General features: G+C 50.8%; 2 protein-coding genes across 8 annotated transcripts; one reads left to right on the top strand and one right to left on the bottom strand.

The window, feature by feature from the left end:
• Positions 1-616: 616 nt before the first annotated feature.
• CAMKK2 (calcium/calmodulin dependent protein kinase kinase 2) lies at positions 617-13,472 on the top strand. 6 transcript variants are annotated; one of them, XM_042865369.1, is made up of 18 exons: positions 618-699; positions 3,837-3,963; positions 4,312-4,754; positions 5,435-5,482; positions 5,810-5,863; positions 5,980-6,031; positions 6,132-6,265; positions 6,815-6,851; positions 7,052-7,073; positions 7,162-7,250; positions 7,359-7,558; positions 7,639-7,692; positions 7,912-7,985; positions 8,229-8,316; positions 8,559-8,654; positions 9,076-9,204; positions 10,399-10,499; positions 10,811-13,472. In XM_042865369.1, the coding sequence occupies exons 3-18, from the start codon at positions 4,368-4,370 to the stop codon at positions 10,881-10,883; spliced, it is 1,638 nt and encodes a 545-aa protein (XP_042721303.1). In that variant the 5' UTR covers positions 618-699; positions 3,837-3,963; positions 4,312-4,367; the 3' UTR covers positions 10,884-13,472. The 6 variants fall into 6 exon arrangements, with proteins under 6 accessions (XP_042721308.1, XP_042721309.1, XP_042721303.1 ...); XM_042865370.1 differs by lacking the exon at positions 618-699 and adding an exon at positions 921-3,020; XM_042865371.1 differs by lacking the exon at positions 618-699 and adding an exon at positions 921-1,098.
• Positions 6,734-20,258, bottom strand: P2RX4 (purinergic receptor P2X 4). 2 transcript variants are annotated; one of them, XM_042865377.1, is made up of 12 exons: positions 20,058-20,258; positions 18,848-18,995; positions 18,522-18,593; positions 18,355-18,427; positions 17,944-18,040; positions 17,662-17,742; positions 17,402-17,543; positions 16,972-17,108; positions 15,850-15,943; positions 15,697-15,762; positions 15,520-15,615; positions 6,734-14,865 (listed from the first exon to the last, which is right to left on the bottom strand). In XM_042865377.1, exons 1-12 carry the CDS (start codon positions 20,189-20,191, stop codon positions 14,833-14,835), a joined length of 1,173 nt encoding a protein of 390 aa, XP_042721311.1. In that variant the 5' UTR covers positions 20,192-20,258; the 3' UTR covers positions 6,734-14,832. The 2 variants fall into 2 exon arrangements, with proteins under 2 accessions (XP_042721311.1, XP_042721310.1); XM_042865376.1 differs by having other exon boundaries at positions 6,734-14,868; positions 20,058-20,255.
• Positions 20,259-20,273: the final 15 nt, after the last annotated feature.

A 20,273-nucleotide genomic window follows, 5' to 3' on the forward strand; every position in this document is an offset into this window, starting at 1 on the left:
CTGGAAATGCTCAAGAACTGTGGGGATGTGGCACTGAGGGACGCGGTCAGTGGGCATGGGGTGGTGGGTTGGGTTGGACTGGGTGCTCCTGGAGGTCTCCTCCAGCGTTACTGTGATTCCAAAGTGTTCGCAGCGCCTACAGCTCAACAGCGCGTGCCACAACCGCCGGGCTGTCGCTGCAACAGGGACGCGGCCACGGGTCCATCCAGCGCTGCACGAGGAGAGCGTTTGGCCCCGAAGACTACGCGGGTGAGCTCAGCAGAAGAACGGCGCTCGGTGAGAACGAGAAAACTCCCAAATATTTGCCGGAATAGAGCCAGGAGACGATTTGCAGGGGCCGTGACGCCTTGCGGGTGGGAACGGCGCCGCGTCCCGCTAGGTGGGAAAGCTCGGAAATTAATAACCTAGTAACAACAAAAATCGGGATTTTCAATCCTTCAATCGAGGCTCGCGGAGGGGGCGGGAAGGATGCGGCTGCCGGAGGGGAAACCTCCCCTTCCCCGGGGCGGAGCGGGGCCTCCCTCCCTCCATCCCTCCCTCCTCCCCTCTCCCTGTCTCTCTCCCTCCCTCCTTCTCTCTCCCTCTCCGCCGCCACCGGAGCGGAACCGAAAGCGAAGGCTGCTCCGTGCGGCCCCGTGGCGGCCGAGGCCGCGCCCTTCCCCTCCGGCGGAGCGGAGCCGAGCGCTGCGCTGCCCGCAGGTCGGTGCGGCGGTGGGAGCGGGGCGGGCCCGACCGCGCGGGGAGGCGGCTGCCGAGACAAAGCCGAGCCCGGGAGGGGCCCCGCTTCGCTCCGGGGATGCCGCGCTACGGAACGGCGCTGCTTCTCCTCGGGGCTGCCCCGCTGCCCACCTGCGGGATGCGGCGGAGCCCGGTGGGAGGCGGGATGTGCGGCGAGCGGCGGGAGCCGCTGCGCGACCCGTCTCGGCTCCGATCGGGGTCTGGAGCCCTCCGCGGTGCTTTGGGCTTGCGTGGAGTTGGGGCATCTGCGCACCTTGGCGGAACGAACGGTCGGGTTTGGGGAAAAGCAACCGGCAGAAGAGTGGAGCCCGTCACGCTCGGATTGAGCGGCGCCGTGCCGGCCGTTATCAGATCAGGGAGGTAATTTGGAGGAGGCTTTGCTTTCAGCTCAGCCCTAATGGCCTTTAAGTGGTGTTGGCAGAGCGCGGTGCCCATCTCCTGGAGCTGCTGCGTGCGGAGGGCAGGGAGACGGGTGAGGAGCTGCTGCTGCTCCCCGCTCGTCCCAGCCCTGGGCCGGGCCCGGTAAGCAGCGCTCACTGGTGGTATTGGGGTTAAAGATGAGTTTTGGTTCCCGTTGGAGCGTGCCGCTGGGTTTCTTGCTACCACAGAGTTCCTGCCGGTGCTGGTGGCTTTTCCTGGCTCCACACAGCGGGCCCAGGGCGACAGAAAGCGCTACTGCTCGGGCCCAGGGACCCGGTGTGGATGGACTTCTTTGCAGAGCCTCTTTATTTTGGGTGCCCTCTGACTTCTGGAGAAGCTGCTGGGAGATTTTTTCCATTAAAAGTCAGGCGGGGATGCATATGGGCTTTGTATACCACAGTGACTAATATTTCTGGCAAGGGCAGATCTTGTCTGTAGGAAGGGAAACTGTGATCAGTGCCCCGTTGCTGCCATGACCCTGCACTTGGCACTGGCACTTCCATTGCTGGCAGTGACTGTGGAACGCAGGACGGTGACTGGACTCTGCCCAGAGGGAGCTGGAACCACACTGGACACTGACTTTTTTTCTAAACAGCTTTTTGGGCAGCGTGTGAGCTGATCCCCACAATGGGATGCATGGAGGTGGTGATGCTGTTGGTGCCACTGAGGTTTCATTGCTTGACGCATGAGGGAAAATGTGTCTGCGAGGGGCTGGGAGCATCCCTTGTCCCTGTGGTTCAGGGTCTGTGGGGACCCTGTGGGGTTACAGGGCTGTGTTGATGGCTTCGCCATCACCAAGGCCAATTTTGCTCTCCCATTTATTTGCACTGAGCCACGTGGCCACAGAGTGAGAGGGAGGGATGCTGCCAGGGCTTCACGAACCTCTTCTGCTTTAATATCCCTCTGCTTGCTGAATTAGATGTGAGACTGATTGCTTCAATAATCCTGCCACAGCCGCGATGGGTTATACGTGGATCGCAGCCAAAAGCTGGGCCGATAAATCATTCCTATACACCAGGCTGCTATGTTTCCTGAGGATTTGGTGGGCATATGCTTTTTGCCTTTACATAAGGATCTGTTGGATTTCACACCAGAACGTGGTACTTTTCCCCTTGCAATGAGCTGGGTGGGCGAGCAGAGCCCCCAGACTGTATTTCTTCCCTTTGGATTTATTCTTCCCCACTGCAGCTATTTTTCCTCTGGCCAGTTAGATGGCTGACTTCCTCCTCCTCAGCATCCCCAGATACTTATTAAGGCAAAGTGAGTGCACTATTGTTAGAGGTTATCCCACATCCCTTCAGGAGGTGGATCTCACATTTGGGTTTTGTTTGGGAATGGCATCCCAGTACTCTCTAAAAAGCCAGGTTCTGCAGCCACCCCTTTTGCATGCACACAAAGAGAGGAAAAAACCCCTCTGATTCCACCTAGCAGTTGTGAGGATGGTGCTGGAGTGACTTGTAACCTGTTTACAGAACCTCAGCAAGCATTTTTTGAATTAATTAATCCTGATGTGCTTATCCTTTCAAGCAATTAATGCCCATGGATGGGGGCACTCAGTCCCAAGCGTTATTTCATAACTCGATTTTGCCGTAGCACGATGGGATGGGGTGGGGATGGCCATTGGGATGGATGGGTGGAGAGGCAGGGGACAGCCACCAATGGTGCTCCAGGGCAGGATGGGGCCCCCAGCACTGCCTTGTTTGGTGAATTTTCACTGGGTGACCACGGCATGTGGTGAGGGTCCAGGACACAGCGTTTGGGATCCATCATTGCTCCGACTATTTATACACACAGCCTGGCAGGCTTCCCAACACGAATGGATCTGGATCCAGCCATGCTGGTTCGGGGCAAAGTGGCAGCAGGTACCTAATAATTGTAACATGCTTTTGGGAGCGCATTAAAACACACTGGTGTGGTCATAGTGGTTTAATGCATCCCAGCGTTGGGATTTGCTCTAGCAACACTGGGGGAGTTTGCAGCCATGGTTTTGCTGGGTCCCAGCTTTCTTGAATAGCAAAGCCCTGGCCAGGAATGGATTTAGCAGCGTTTCTGAAATAGTTTGTCCTTGTTGCTGCTCGCTGCCTTATTTATAGCTGTCACATCACCCGTGCTTCCCTTAAGCAGTGAGCAGCACCGTGCCGGAATGGCTGCGCTCTCACTTTAGAGCTGGGTGAGAAAACTCAAGTTTATAGACTTGCATTGGAAATGGCAATTAGGCCATTGGGAAGCCTTTGGGGGGCTGCTTGAGGTTTTTGTACTTGTCCTATAATTGCTCCCGAGCATGGGAACTTCAGTGCAGGCGAACGGAGCTAATTTTAACCCACTGCCTCGTGCGGTGCAGAACACCCAGTGATGCTGGGTCCTCAGTGCTGCCTTTGGGATGGTTTGGGTTCTTATTGGGCTGCCCCTGTGACAACTCCTCAACCTAGGAATCAAAAGTAATGCAGGAAGGAAGGGTGATGGCTTTGCTGTGGCACAGGCAGACCTGCTGGAGCCCTGCTCCTGGATCAGACTCGTGGTGTTGCTGCCATCCACCAGTATGTATGTTCAGTGTCACATATCCAGCATTGAACAGGGGCTCACTGCAATGGCTTACAACTGAACGATTTGCTTTCCTTTTAAAAAAGAAAATATATATATATCTGCTGTTAATACTATTGTTTTCTTTTTTATTCCAGGGTGCTGAAATTCCATTTTCGCAAAGGAGGCTATAGGGAACTCGGGGCGAGCAGGAGAAACCCCTGTGGATGCTGTGCTGTGGGTGGAGGCAGTAAGCCCCAGGGCAGATCCCACAGCTCGTGCTTGGTAAGGGCTCTGTACACCTCTTCTGGGGGCTGTTTGGCAAGATCTGCCCCCTGCATGCAGGAGAGCAGTGAACTGAACAATGTTTATACATTCATAGTGCAGACCTGAGTAAAATACATCTGCAGCCCCAGCTGTGGGTTTCCCATAAGGGAGGTGGCAGGGCTCTACGTTCTGGGGTGAGCAGTATGATTGCAGTACTTGTGAGGGGGGAAGACTCTGCTCAGTGCCACCCAGTTTTCTGCATTTTTACCTAATATTTTACTTACTATTAGCTGAAGCCATTTATTAGTTGCAAAAGCACTTTAGTGGCTTGCTTCACGTGGGATCCCCCTGACACTGTGCTTGCAGGTGTTTGTATCCCTTGGAGCACCGCCAGCGGCCGGGATGAGGCTGGCAACCTCACCATGCCATCCTGCATCCCCAGCAGCTCGCCTGCTGCCCCTCAGCCCCCACACCACCACAGAGGGCCCGGGCTGCCTCTGAGTGCCAGCTGCCCCGCCATGGAGTCGCTCATCGTGGTGACCGAGTGTGAGGCGACGGTGAGCGAGGAGGAGATGAGCGTGGCTGCTGTGGAAGAAAGCCGCGAGCCCAGGGCGAAGCTGAACCTCTCTGGCCGAAAGCTGTCCCTGCAGGAGCGCTCGCATCCCGCACGCTCCCCTGGAAGTGGCGACAGCGAGCGCTTCATCTACCCGTCCCTCCCCTACTCACCAGTGACGTCCCCACACTCGTCCCCGCGCCTACCGAGGCGGCCGACAGTGGAATCCAACCGCGTCTCCATCACGGGGCTGCAGGTGAGGCCCTGCTCCTGTCTCCCTGTCTCGCTGCACTGCTTCTTGCTTGGTGCTATGGGATGGAGTCCCATGGGTAATGGGAGGGTGCTAGGTCCTGGTTCATCCCCAGCCGTGGCGACAGCCCCACATATGGGGACAGAGCGTCTCCCAGGGTTAATGCAGTGGTGGGAGTGCATTTTCTGTATTTCCCAAATGCTACCAGCTCTAGCAAATGTGTTTGGTGAGAGTGGAGCAGCCAAAATCCACAGCCCATCCATGCTTAATCTGTGTATGGATGCAGTCAGATTCACTTCTTAGCTCCATGCAGGAAATTGAGATTTTTTTGGTTTTCCCCTTAAAAAGGAAGAGACTTCGATAAAGTTTCAAGGGAAATAATTGCACTGCCCACCACAGCCTTCTCAGCACCAACAGAATGCAGGCACTGAACATCTGCAGGACAAAATAAAAACATTTGGTGCTGGGTGAGCATTAAGCCCCCGGGTGCCAGTTGCCATTGCTACCCTTGGTGCTCTCATTTTGCATGAGCAGACAGTGCTGCCTGCCCGGTGCTCAACGCCAGTAATTAGTTGTCTATAAACAAGGCAGTGTGTAGCCACGTGTAGTTTATTGCTAACAACCCTGAGCTTTTCAGCTCTGGCCCAAGGCCTGGGCTGCTGGCTGACTCGCCCTCTCTCTTGCAGGACTGCGTCCAGCTCAACCAGTACAAGCTGAAGGATGAGATTGGGAAGGTGAGTATTTTCCGGCTTTGGGGTTGGAGTGGGAATTTGGGGTGGGAATGTGCTGGATTTGCTCTTGCTTTTAATCTGACATCAGTTGTGAGGTCAGCCCTTCACCATAGCATCTCCATTGGCTCCTCAGTGTGATGCCCATTGATTTATTTTTTTAAATTGGCATTATTTTTCCCCTTTCCAACCAAATAGGGTATCTGCGCCTTTTCTTTGCCAGTCCAAGGCTCTGTGCTCCCCATTGACCCCCTGCATTGCCTGCAGTATGCAGAGGAGCCTGGCCTGGTGCTGGAGTGTTTTTTGGTTGGTCACCCACATGTCCCTCTCTAGGGCTCCTATGGAGTGGTGAAGCTGGCCTACAACGAGGACGACAACACCTACTATGTGAGTAGTGCTGCTGCCCAGAGCATACGTTAGGAATGGGACGGGAACAGGCATGGATCTGCCTGTGGCTCCCAGTATGTTTTTTTTCCAAACCCCACCAATTTTCCCCTCTGCAGGCAATGAAGGTTCTCTCCAAGAAGAAGCTGATGAGGCAGGCGGGCTTCCCCCGTAAGTGGCACCTGGTGGTGTGACAGCTCTGGGATAGGTGGCACCTTGGGGGCAGAAGGGACTCGGTGCCATGCCCACCCTTTTTTTGCCTTCCCTGCAGGCCGCCCTCCACCCCGTGGAGCCAAAGGTGCCTCAGAGGGCTGCCTGCAGCCCCGAGGCCCCATTGAGCAGGTTTACCAGGAGATTGCCATCCTGAAGAAGCTGGACCACCCCAACGTGGTGAAGCTCGTGGAGGTGAGCAGGGAGTGGCAGTCCTGTTGATGTTTTCCCTCCTTTTACCTTCTCTTTTCTGCTTGGAAAGAAGAAAGCAGAAATATTTCACTTCCCTTGAGGATACAGATCAGTTCTGGGGAGGAAATGGTTTCCTGTGAGTTCTGCAGCCACGCTGCCCGCCACCCACTGACAGCCTGAAAAGTCCATAGGAAACAAAAATGAGGAATAAAGGATGTGCAGGCTGGAATTCATTTGCCTGATGAGTCAGATGATGCTTCCTGTGCATTTGAAATATTTATTTCCAACAATATCTTTCCACTTATTTATCCCCCACCTTGTGGGTAGAAGCTCTGAGATTAGCAGAGCAAACCCACGCAATTTTAAATTAAAATGTCACGAGCAGGACCTGAGGGTGGCTGGCGCTCACAACCTGCCAGCACCTCCCTCCTTAACACCCTGAGCCCCCAGGGGCAAAACTGGGCAGCCTGATGAAAAATCAACAAATCACAGCATTTATTTTGTGAGGCAGCTTCTTGCATTGTTCCATTTCTTCTCTGTGTCTTTTGGCAGGTGCTGGATGACCCCAGTGAGGACCACCTGTACATGGGTAAGTGCCCACAGGTGCTGTTGGTGTGGGTTCCCACTGCATTTTGGGGCAGCTGTGTATGGCCTGGGTCTCCGCAGGTTTATTTTAATGTATTACCTTCATAAATTCATCATTAAAATAATTGCTTTTGTGCTGGGACCATGCTTGCAGGAGCTCACGCCTGTACGTAGTCAGTAATCACCATTCCTTTTCTGTTTCAGTGTTCGAACTGGTGAAACAAGGGTGAGTTTCCCCACTGTGGACGTGCTGCTGTGTTCGTGCCTGGCTCTGTTCAGCATTGTTCTGCAGCTCAGTCCTCTTACCTTTGCAGCCCCGTGATGGAAATCCCCACCCTGAAACCTCTCAGTGAGGACCAGGCTCGGTTCTACTTCCAGGATCTGATCAAGGGCATTGAATACTGTGAGTGCAAGCAGCACGGTGGGACTTGTGATTTTTCTCATTTCTAATCCCTGTGAAGTTGGCTCCTGCTTTCCTTTGCCGCATCCCTTGTTTCCCCTTGGATCACAGTGCACTACCAGAAGATAATCCACCGGGACATCAAGCCTTCCAACCTCCTTGTGGGGGAGGACGGACATGTTAAAATTGCCGACTTTGGTGTCAGCAATGAGTTCAAAGGAGCTGATGCCCTCCTGACCAACACGGTGGGCACCCCTGCCTTCATGGCCCCAGAGACGCTCTCAGAAACCAGGAAAATCTTCTCTGGAAAGGTATTTAATAGCAATTTGGTTTTGTTTTTGTAATGACCTTCCTTGTACGTGCAGGACTAAGGATGCTCTTCTCTCTGCAGGCTTTAGATGTCTGGGCAATGGGAATCACGCTGTACTGCTTTGTGTTTGGGCAGGTAATGGTATTCTTCAGCATTATCTGTGCCTGTATCCTGTGCCTGGCTGCATATTGGGGGCAGGAGCTGCTCTAGTAATTTGATCATTTTTAGTCAAATGTTTTATTAATTGCTTTAAAAAAAAAAGATGTTCTGATAATAAGAAACCTTCTGGTACATCCACATAAGCTCCTGCTCAGAGGTTGCTGCTTTTCTCACTGCGCTTTTTCTTTGTGACAGTGTCCTTTCATGGATGAAAGGATCCTGAGTTTACACAATAAAATCAAGACCCAAACATTGGAGTTTCCAGACCAGTAAGTACTCAAAACAAAAACAACAACCAACCCAAACCCAACCCCCAAACCTCCAGCCCTTTTTTTTTTTAAAGCACATTCAAGCTGTCAGCCTGGGCAGATGCAGAGTCTCCTGGCCTTGTGCACCAGGAATCATACTCCTCATTGCCCAACATAGGAATATTTTGGTTCCTGGGGTGGTTTGGAGAGGAAGACAGCAGAGTGCCGAGGTCGTGTCTCATCTCTCCACTCTCTCCTCCCAAGGCCAGAAGTTACAGATTTCTTGAAGGATCTGATCATGCGGATGCTGGATAAAAATCCTGAGTCAAGGATTTCAGTCCCTGAAATCAAGGTACTGACCCGAAGCCCTGGTGGTGGCCATGGCTTTACTTCCATGGGATTCTCTTTACTTGGCTTTTTCGGGCTCAGTTTGCTTGCACCAGGTTAGGTCCTCCTGCATGCCCAGGGCTCCCGGGCAGGTGAGTCCCAGCTCTTTCCCCTGCTCTGGGACCCACTCAGCTTTGGGACCATTGGTGCCTACAGCAGTCGCAGGCAGCAGAAATCCCCTGAGCCCAGTATTTCCTCTGCTACCAGGCAAGTACCTTGCAGCAGCCTTTGGCAGGAGATTTCTGGCCCTTCGCCCCTGTGGGAACCTGGAAGGGGCAAGAAGCTGAGAAAATGGAGATGAAGGTAGGGGGAAAGGATGGTGGGGTTTTGCTGAAGCGTTCCGTGCTCCTCCAGTGGCTGTCCAGGACGCCAGCTGTGCGGGCAAGGAGGAGAAGGGCTTTGTGCTCGGATTAATTCCAGTCTGAGACCAACGGTCTGGAGAAAATCCCTTCTGTAAGATGAGAGTGGAAATAGTTCTTCTGCCGTAAAACCCATGGGGACGTGGCGTTGCAGTCCTGTACATCACTGAGGTTATTGAATCGTGCGCTTTTTGCTCTGGACTGAGCTGTTCCCAGCTGTACCACAGTGTCTCTCCCCTGCTCCCTGTGTTTTGGAGGGGTACAGGCACCATAGCTTGGTTGAGGAGATGCATTTGCCAGGCCTGTGTGGTTGGAGTTACAAAAAAGAGGCAATCGTCCCTGACAGGCTGTGTTATTCATTGAAGTTGCATCCGTGGGTCACCAAGAACGGAGCGGAGTTGCTGCCCACTGAGGACGAGAACTGCACACTTGTCGAGGTGACAGAGGAGGAGGTGGAGAATTCAGTCAAGCACATCCCCAGCCTGGCCACCGTGGTGAGTGTGAGCAGAGCAAGAGCCTGTGGGCACGCAGCCCTGGCTGCAGTGGATGAGCAGATGCACAAGAGTAAAGCAGAAACCTCCCTGCTGTCAGGAATGGGGCCTGGCCTGTGGCGGCACAGGGTGATGGTCAGTCCCAGAAGCACCCATCAGTGGGTTGCTGGTCTCTGTTGCATTGCTATTGCTGTATTTGCTCAGGGTGAAATCCTGGTCCAGGGTGGGGGATCTGGTCAAGAGCGTGGACAGAATGAGGAATGGGTGCAGGGGCTCCTGCTGCCCTGCTCTGCCCTGCTGGCTGCAGCTTTTCCTTGAGACAGGTTTTGTGGGCAGCCCCTGCCTGCAGCTATTTTGATAAATTCCTCTGGTCTCTTTTTGAGCTCACGGACTTTATTCCCTATAGCAGTGCGTGGTGATGAGTACCACAGTGTAACCACAGTGTGGAAAATTAAATCCTTTTGGGTTTTGAACCTAATGATTTCCTGCTCGCCCTTATGCTAAGAGAAACTGATGATTTGCAGCTCCCTGGTGTGGTGTTGTCTGGGGCTAAAGGCAGATATATGTTGGTATGCAACTGCAGTTTTCTCTGCACAAGTGTGAAAAACAGCCTTTGCCCAAAGCAATTGCAGCAGATGAGGGTTGTTTTTTTTTTCCCCCATTTCACCAGTTTGTGATGACTTGCTGCAGAGAAGGGCCGCTCAACTCTGCTGTTCCCCTTGGAAATCCAGGTGGATTCAGTCCATCTCAGGGCAAATCAGGGCAGTGCATTACTGGGAACCTTTTTAAATAAAGCACTGCCTCCGGCCCAATTTGAATTTTCCTATTTGCATTTGTTCCTCTAAATTCCCCTCCAGCACACGATCTCTGTGCACTCAACCACGGGCGTTCCGCTCGAGTGCCAGATGCACGTGGCTTTGGTTCTTGCATAAATGCCTTCCCCACGGGACCCTGCTGGCACACACATCTCATGAGCTCTCAGTGCTGAGCAGATAAATCAGCCGGAAAGGGAAGAGCAGCAATGAAAATGAAACTGGGGTTTCTCATGTGTCAAGAGAAAACAGCATTGCTTCCTTCCTTTCCCTGTCCCTTTCCAATGAATTTTCATGCTGGGTAAATAGGGATTTGGATGCTGCTTTCGCTTTTGAATGAAAGCAAAGCAGTACAACCCTGACCAACCCCCCCCCGGTCTTGCAGATCTTGGTTAAAACGATGATCCGGAAGCGGTCCTTTGGGAACCCGTTTGAGGGCAGCCGGCGGGAGGAGCGTTCGCTGTCGGCCCCTGGAAACCTGCTGCCGTAAGTGAGGGGTGCCTGCAGCCTGCCCTGTGTGCTGGAGAGCACGTGGGTGGGGTTTGGGGCTTCAGGCTTTGAGTTTTCTTTCACGCAGGGCTATGACCCAGATATAACGTGCTCTGTCCTTTGTGGGATCTGGGGGGAGCTGGCTTTTGTATGGCTGAGCGTCCTGTCCTTCCCATGGGCTGCAAGGTGTCTCCTTCTGGTACTTCCAGCCTAATGGGGGATCTCGGTGGGGAATGTGCTCAGGTCCTGAAGCCCAGTGGTGGGGAAGGCGCTGGGATCACCTCCTGCTTTTCCCCCTCTGAAAGCAGGAAGCAAGGCAGTGAGGATAACCTGAAATGCAACGACTTGCCCAACGTGGGAGAGGAGGAAGTCCTTTCATGACCGGCGGCTTTATGGTTCTGTTGAGCTGAACTCGGTCCGGGGCACTTCATCGAGTGTGCAGCTGAGGATGAGTGGCATAACAGAGCCCCACCACCCCCAGCATGACACGGCGCTATTTCAGTGTAACGCTGGATGTAGAGTTTGCATAGCAGCATGTTTAAGACATCCGACTACCGTACCCATCATTGACCATCTCTGATTGCTTGGACTTCTCATGGGGGGAAAAAGAAAAGGTGCTGACTGATCCCAGAGTGGTGAGGGATGGTGTTGAGCAGGCAAACCAACTGCGTTTGGAACTGCTTTTGCCTGGTTTTCATGCCAAAGGGATCTCCCACCATCCCAGGGGCAGTGTGTGCCTGCCTTGTGGGGGCACCCAGGACCGAGAAGCTTCTGCAGAGCGCAGCAGGGAAACCACACTCATGTGCTTGGAGGGTTGTTGCATCTATTTCTTGTTGTTTGGTTTCGGTTTTAATTGACGCCTTTTTAACTGCATGAGAACAAAGCAAAAACCACCTTTCCAGCTTTTTTTTTTTTTTTTATAAAAAGAATGCCTACCTTTGTGAGCCAAGATATATTAAACAGCATCTTCGGGACATTCAGAAAGTGAGGTGAAAGGCAGGCTTTGAGGATGCTGCCTCTCCTGAGGTCTCAGTGTTGGGTAAGTTCAGTATTCAGTTTATGAAGGGAAAAGGTTCTTAAGGGCTTCAGTTCAGTCTGAACTATTTTTGCTGCAGACACTAGAGTGAAAGGTGGTATTTAGCTGAATGTTTTGAACAGCAGAGGAAGAACTAACAAGAGTTTGTTTCTAAATCTTTTACTTGATCTAGATAGCTATATTATTAAATATAAAATTCAGGGTAAAATCCTTCACTTCCATGTACATTACATGGTTTACTACGATTAAAAACTAATAAAACGTATGCTATTTTTTAAGTATAGACTTAGGGCTTGCTTAGAACTTAAGATCTTAATGAAATACCTAGATTAGCTAGTGTTTTGGTTTTTTTTTTTTCCAAAGAAACCTCTGTTTTCCAAACTCTTCATTTGGACTCTGGGGCCAATGCTGTGTATTTTTTGTAAGTTCATTACCAGTAATTGTGAATGCCTGTGGGTCGGAGGCTTGCTAGTAAATTAAGTGAATGACTAATTAACAGATTGTTTCTTATGAAGAGCTCTTTCACCTGCAGTCAGATTACTCTGATCATTTTGTGGTGCTTGTTTAAAAACAAATAGTCTCTGTTGTGATGGGAGAGCCTCTGGCTTCTGGGCTCACATTCCCAAGGTCTCAAAGCTGGAGGATGGCGTGTAGATGAGCTGTGGCATCAGGGCTGGGCTGAGCAAGGGGCTCACTAAGTACGTTTGGTTTGGTGGATCATGGAGCTGGGAGGGAGATGGGTGGGCTCCTTGTCTCAGTCTCCTCACTGATGGGGTTGTGCTGGATGAGGGAAGATTCAAGCATCCCAAGTGTGTGAGGTACGGCTGAGCTCTTTGCCCTGAGGAGGAAGGCACTATAGGAAAGGGAAGTTTTTGGTTGCTGGCCGTAGCTCCTGTAGGCATTTAGGACGTGACTGTTCCCTTGTCTTCCGTGATCTTGGCATTGCCAACAGCACAGCACTGTGGCTCCTGGCCATGGTCATGGCCCAGTAATTCCTCCTTATCACGAGTCCTCGTTAAATTCAGGTGGTGTTAGCAAGTGCACAGGTGCCTACAGCACTGTCCCCGTCTGATCACCTGAAACTATGCTTATCCTAGGCTGCAGTTAATTAATGAAAGATGGTGCAGCTGGCCTCTCCAAAGCCAGTGCCAGCAAGTTTGTGGCATAGGAGCAGTACTGTGGAGATTGGAGCCATAAGACACGCACTGTTTTCCTCCCTTTTTAGTCCAAGGCTGTGCCAAAGCCCCGCAGCTTCAGCTATGGGAAAACCAAGCAGGTAACTGGGGTGCCAGCACTGCTAAGGCTGCCTTCTCCCATCTCTAAACAGGACTTTCTCTTTGTGGGAATAGTGACTGGGAGCGGGTGTGGGTGGTTTGGTTCTGTACTTTGTAAATGGGCTTGTTCTGCCAAAAAAAAAGGGAGGGGGGTGGGGAAGGGAGGGATCTGGTTACTTGTAACTGGTGCATAGTGATGTGTGTGGTGTGTTTTTGTTAAAGGTGAGTGAGCTGTAATGATGCTCTGTGCTGAGTTGGTGATGTGGCAGGTACCTAGCAGTCAGTTTAGATTTACTAAACAGCCTTGCCAGGTGCAATGCAGCTTCTGAACAGAATTACCTGTCCCAGTTTCTCTGTGCCCAATCCCAGTTACTCAGATATTAGCATAGACTGGTGTCTTATGGCCAGTGCAGGCTTGGTTCATATGGATCTCAAAGGCTTGGCTCTTGGTGCTCTGGTAGGGCTGCAGCCAATTGCATGGTTTTAAAAGAAACTTGATGTACATTTTCTAGTTGATGCATTTTGTTGAAAGCATAAAGCTTGGATGTGTGAGGAAGCTATGTCTAAATGCATGACCTGTTAAAGAAGCTGTACTGTATATATAAATCTGCTTGGTTCCCTGTCTGCTGTTCTTTAGTAGTAAAGCTAGCTTCTTTCTTACAGTGAAGTAAATATTTTGCTTGTGCCTTGGAACTGGGTTACAGCTTGATTTCCCCAATTCCCCTCCTTTCAAGCAAGCCCAGTGCTGACTGTAGAGTTAATGCTGGGTACTCAGCCTTTTTGGCTCAGAAAGCACACAGGGAAGTGCTAAGGGGAAACCAGGCCTCTTGTCCTGAGTGGTTTGGTTTGGTTTTTGTTTGGTTGTTTTGTTTTTTTTTTTTGGTGGTCCCCTCTTACCTGTCAGGCAACTGACCTGTTTCTTTTCTAGAGTCCTGAACTATTGCAGATTTTTATACTGTTTAATGACCAAGGCTTGTGTTTCATTCCTACCCCTTTATTATGCATTTAACTTAATCAGGTGTATCAAGTTTAAATACTGTGTATTTACCACTTTTAAATTATATTATCTAAGAAGAAAACAACTAAGTGTTTTTCCACACAGTTGTTCAAGCTTCTCTGTATGAGCTAAAATAAATGATGTGCAACCAAACCCCAGTTAGTTAATCAAGGGGAACCTTTATCATGTTTGATTGGTTTTTATCAAAGCTATGAGATTTTGCTTATTGGAAGAGGAGTCTGAAAGCATCCTCCTATGCTACTACAGTGTGGTGTTTGCTGGGCATGGATTTCACACTGAGCCATTTCTGTGCACAGCCTGGAGAGGTGACTTGGTCCTCGACTCAGTCCTCAAAGCAGCAGCAAACAAATCAAGAGTGAAATAAAGCAACCCAAACCTAGCTTGCAGTACTCCAAGAGAGCTGGTAGAGAGTAACATTTTATGAAAAATAAATTCTAGCATAGTGGCATTAGCCAGACAAAACAGAAAAGAAATCCAGTAGCCAGGAAGTTATTTACCATGGCACAATGGAACCAGACACTGCTTTGTCTCAGGCTGTAGCCACTAGAGCTTGGAGATGCAATTAAATAGCAGGTCGTCTCACCTAAGCATCATGATCCCTGACAGCAAGAGACTGCTCTTCCAGGGTTAGGCAACGCACGGGCCCTGTTCCCTGTAAGGAAGAGTCTGTGCCTCTTCAAGGGCTTCATCACTGCTACCTGAGCTCAGGGAAAGGACTGCTGAAATGACGAGGATGGAGCAGTGCCTGTCCCAGGCCTGCTGGTGAAGATGTCTGGCATGAAGCTACGAGGCTTGGTGCAGTTAACCTGGAAAGAATGGACAAGGAGCAGATCCAGGTCTCCTTTTTGGTTCTGGCCAACACAAGGTGATAAGTAATGAAGAAGGTTCCTTTCTTAGGTTCTGTTACCCCTTCGTTCTAAAGGAGGGGTAGGTCTCACAGCAGGATTACAGTAACATTCACGGCATCCCTTCACATCCAGTTGGTGCAGCAGCAGCAGGAGGTCAGGAGTCTGTTCCGTACGTCTCACTTGTGCCCTGCTAGGATCAGAAATGGCACTTCTCTGCCAGAGAATTTTGCTTTCTCCCCCTTTCTTTTACACAAAACCCTTGCATAGGAAATCTCTACTATTGGATTCAGTAAACTGCCAGTGGCACCAGAAATGCTCCCTCTGCAGCATCGCATCCCACCAAGCACAGGGCTGCAGAGCACAGCTCTGCCCACAGCACCAGCCAAGCAACCCCACCAGGGGCAAGAGCAGGGCTAAATCCTCCTACAGGCTCAATGGGTTGTTCAGATCCTGAATGCAGGTGTAGCTGTGGCTGTCAGCGCACTGGATTTGGCTGCAACAGCAGGAACTTCTGAAGGCTGTGGAGGGATTTGATGGAGGCAGAGCTAACTGTACCTTGCAGGAGGCAACTGCCAAGAACAGCAACCCAAAGAGAGATGCAGTGGGAGCATAAGTTCTCAAACACGCTCTTCCCTCTCCAAGAGTGGTTGCCCAGGAAACATAATATTGTTTCCAGTGCTTCTCCCAACAGCTTTGAGCTAAAAATGAGCAGCTCCAAGGAAGATAAACCTTCCTCACAGCTGCGGTACAAAGTCTGTGTGTGATATGGACTCTGTACATCCTGTTTCAGAATCAGAGGAGGAAACAAGCCTGCTTCCATTCTGCCTTCACTCGTACTTACCAGTTCGTAATCCTCCACGTATTTGTACTTTTTCTCCCGATAGTAGTATCTCTTTTTCATGCAGTACAGGACAACAATGTCACACAGCACTGTTGCCTAGTGGAGATGGAAAGAGTTTAAGACAATGATTCTGAGAACTCAGCTGCTAACACAGTGCAAGTGCAGACTGTCACTTACCACTCCAAACAGCGCTAAGCCAGAGCCAATGTTAATCATGGTAGGAATGACATCAAATTTTCCTGCCTGGAAGAAAGATACAGGAATGATGACTGTTTTACAGCATCTCTGAAAGCTCTCAGTGCACAGCTTCCAGGAGTGAAGCTGCCCTACCTTTCCAAACACAATGATATCAAGGCGGATGCCATAAGCTTTGATAAGCGTTCGTGTTTCAATGCCGCTGCTATCCTTGTAGTATTTTGCAAACCTGGAACAATAGGGCAGGTTAGAGCTCAGCTGGAGATTCTGAGGTTTCTTGTATGATTTTCATGCAACACCCAGGTGTGTTCCCCATCCCAACAGGATGGGCTAAATGTTTGCACATGCAAGCAAGCGCAAGTAGGGGAAAAACCTAGAACAGGTGAGTTTAAGACAATTATTAGCAGTCAAGTAAGGAGACCTCTAAAGCATAGGGAGGGGAGCAAGACAGGATAGTGGGAAGACAGGCAGAAATTCAGCTACGTGAGAATCATCCCCTCAGATGAGCGGGATGCTGCAGGAGTGCAGGCAGCCACGAGAGGGCAGGGAGTGAGAGAAGCAGCAGAGCTCAGCTTGGCACACGGAGGCAGTTCCTGGTCTCACACCACATGACTTGCACACAAATGATACAGAAAAGGAGCAAGAACAAATAAGTGAGATCAGACTTACTGCATCACGTGGTTTGTTAGACCAGAAGGAAGCAGAAAATAGGGGAGAAGAGAAGAGGAAGGGCCTGTAAGGGGAGGCCTGGAATCTGCAAGAGCACCTGGGAGCCTGTGATACCCAGCCTGCCTTGTCTGACACCCCAAAACCTACTGGCACAGTGGAGTACGGCAGAAAGATATTCTTGGTGCACATCAGATCTCTGACTGACAGAGCTGCTCTCTCAAGGTCAGCTTTTCCCTTGCTTTGCACAGCAAAGGAGGACCTTCAGGCTCCCACCCTGCTACCCCTCAAATTCTGCCACACCAACACACCCCAAAGCAATCATTCCTTGCACTGACACGCCATGGGAGGCTGGCCCTAGTGGTCACCTACATGCTGAAGCAAACATGACTCAGACGCTCACAATCAGTGGAATTTCCTCTTTTGCTGTGGTTTACATAGCAGCAGAGAAAACCTCAAAGTGAGCTTTACAGCAGCAGAGAAACTCCAAGGACTGCCTGCAACAGTCAGAGGAGAGGGAGCAACCTGGAATGCTGTGCCAATGGCAGACTGAGCCATGGGGACATCAGGGTCCCTTCCTCACTACATTACCTGAAGTTGTACCCGGGTGAGACAGTGTTGGCAGAGTCCTTGTTGTCCAGACGCCGGAAGGAATACCTGGGCACGCAGTGGGAAGCAGCTCTGTCGAGGTTGCAGTCCCAGTTGATCTGCAGCCCCATGACCCCACCCTGCAGAGCAGAGAGGAGGAGACACCGAGTGATCCAGGAGCCTGGGCAGTCTAGCACGGGGCTCCCAGGCTGACCAAAACCCACATCCCAGTCCTTCTTTCCCATTGCTACAGGAGGACCTTCCACATATCCCCACCCAAGGCCAAGTACTTGTTCAGTAGAACTGATTCTGCTCCCTATGGCCAGAGCAGCTCTCCATTTTGCAGTTAATCCATGTCCTGTGGTTCATGCCACCAGGTGAAGAGAGGCCTATCCTACGCAGATGAACCCCAAGAAAGGATTCTGCCAAGTACCTCCACAGCCATTTCCTGGAAGTTCTGCCCTGCAGCTTCAACTATTTTCCCCAGACGAAAGATAGGGCAGAAGGGATCTGTCTGGGCATCATAGATGCAGTTCTTGAGATAAGTGGAACTGAAAGTGGGGAGGATGTTTCGCCTGCAGGGGAACAGAGAGGAGATCTGCTGCATCCTCTTCCACTTTTCCAGCTCGAGCTTTACTGTCTGAGAGGCCAGGCAGTGCAAAGCTAAGTAAGTAAGCTTCACACACTGCTTACTTGCTGAAGTTGAACTTCGGATACCAAATGTTGTTCTTTACCAGAATGGTGAAGTTCTCAGCTCCTTGCAAGAATGCCGGCCTGAAAAGCAACAGAAAAAATAAATAAGTTCCATTTATATTTCAGAAACAAGGTCTTTGATGCTGCAGGGCCTTTGATTGTAACCTCTTCAGCTTTTCCCAGTAGTACCCCATAGGAAAAAACACTGGCTGTGGCAGGCTGGCTGTGTATTGTGGGCCTCCCCTCAGGAGAGCTAACACAGGGTAGGAAGACAGCTCTCACTTGGGTATGTGATAGTCATCCTCCACAGGGCACCATGCAAAGACTTCACAGGTCTTGATGCTGCTGTTGTATGGTATGCATGCCCCAGTCTGGATACCTGGAAAGACAAGTGGATGGAGGTACTCCCAAGCAAAATAAAGGGCAGTATTTGCCTTACAGAGAAGTGTCAGTGTCCAATTCCCCCACTGTCTTCCACTGTAGCTCAGTTTCAGAGAAATGACTATTTTCTGAGTCAAATTCTCACCCAACACAGTCTCTTCTAGAAGAAAAATCTGAGCTTCCTTTTCAGTTCTCTTAGGTATGAAAGAATGAAAACAAGGAGACTCAATGAAATACTGCTTCCTTCACAAGAGATTGGCACCACGCAGTGATAGCACAGAATGCAAGGAGCTCCTGCAGCAAGCTTCCTACCATTGCTGTGGGTGCTGACATATCCTGGAACGCAGCTGCTGTTATTGTTGCACTCTGTGTTATCATCTGGAAGCTGGACAGGAACAGTAATTAAACAAAACTCTACAAACTCTTCCTTCTACACTCCCAGCCAGGCTGGGCAAGGTTAAAGTGGATCCTTTACACACCTCTGGGCAGTGGCCTTGGCTCTGGTTCAGTGTGAATATCATGTTGGTCATGATGAACACAGCGTTCTTCTCCTGAGCATACAAAACCAAAAGGACATTTAAGAGTGACAAACTGCAAGGCATATCCAAGGCACTGCCTCCAAATGTCTCTGCTAACAGAGCTCAGGTGGTATGAATAATAGTTAATAAAGCTCACCAATAATAAATAGTGAAGCTCACCTGCTTTATTTTCTACATTCTCTAGCATAAAGGCCATGCTGGAGCATAGACATTGGCAGAGCAGTGACTGTTTGTTAGAAAAGCCATCCTCTGCATGTGATTCATACCTGGGGAGGGATGACGTAGTCAGCTACATCCCAGATCCTGGTTCCCAAGGTGGATGTGTTTGTCATTATCACTCCTTTCACCTTCGTGGTTACAGAACTGACCACAGAATCTGTTTCCTGGTAGCCCTTCTCCCACAGAAAAACCCAGCTGCAAGATAAGAGTTGTAAGAAAAGGAAAATAAAAGGCCACATACAAAACCCAGCTAAACACCACGAACAAACACAGGCAGGGGGAATCTCTTCTTTTTTTCATGTCTCCTGCAAAGGTGAGCCCAAACAATTTTGCAGTGAAAAGCCATAGGACCAGCAGCCTCCCTCCTGGTTTTTTCAAGTGGTCTGGCAGCGTTTCATTACTGTGTAATTACACACACATCCTCCCACCGCCACCAGGTGAAGATGGGTTCACAAAAGGGCTGTGATGCTCTCCTACAGACCCCAGGAAAACAGTCCAGCTCAGTGCAGCCCAGATGGTCCTCACTGCTGTTGAGGTGGGTCAGGCCCTTTGGTTCTGCTTTATATCTATTTCAGGTACTAAATAAGACAAGATGAAACCTCCTTTCACCAGGTGTAGGAGGAATGAGGAGTTATAAGCGAAGCCCTGCTGGTGAGAGGAGCGGGGATGTGGGAAGCAATCCAGAGCTCCCAGTGAATGACTTTCCTCAACGATGCAGCTTAAAGTTAAGTAATCATCCCAGTTTTAAGGCTATCTACTGCAAAAGCTGTGTGTGCACGTGCATGTCCATGATGGATCGATCTTTAAAAAAAAAAAAAAAATCAGGACAACTCGAAATCAGGTTAATTTTATGGCTTACATGGATATTTCATACATTATTTTTAGGATCAGAATTGTGAAGGCTGAAGAAGAACCTCTAAGACCTCCAAGCTCAGCCCCAAATCATCCCCGCTGGCCACGTCCATCAGTGCCACATCCCCACGGCTCCCGACTGCCTCCGGGGACGCTGACCCCGTGCTCAGGGAGAAAAATCGTTCCTAATGTCCAACCTTTGTGGGCTGGAGCAATCCAAACCAAGCCGGCAGCACACAGGGGCGACGTGTCAAGCACACACAGCACAACCTTTGTCCCCGTGAGCAGGAAGGGAATTCCAATAACCCCGCTCCTAACTTCGCACACCCCTGAAGCCCTCCGTCAGTCACCAGCAGCGACTCTCCCGCTCGCACAGCCGCCCACCCGAGCTCCCCCCTCGCTCACCCGATCACGTAGGCGAGGATGCCGAGCTGCACGGCGCGGTTGATCAGCCCGACTTTGCGGCTGCGGATCAGCACGATGCGGGGGGTGTCGTACTCGAAGAGGAAGCCGCGCACAGCCCCGCAGCACGCAGCCATGGCGGCGGCCGGGGAGGGCGGGCAGAGGAGCAGCAGCACCGACCGCCGGCCCAAACACGGCGGGAGCCGGGATTCCCCAGCA

This window comes from Lagopus leucura, unplaced genomic scaffold (genome assembly GCF_019238085.1).
Source record: "Lagopus leucura isolate 7727_CA_CO unplaced genomic scaffold, USGS_WTPT01 Super-Scaffold_806, whole genome shotgun sequence".
Taxonomy (NCBI): Eukaryota; Metazoa; Chordata; class Aves; order Galliformes; family Phasianidae; genus Lagopus; species Lagopus leucura.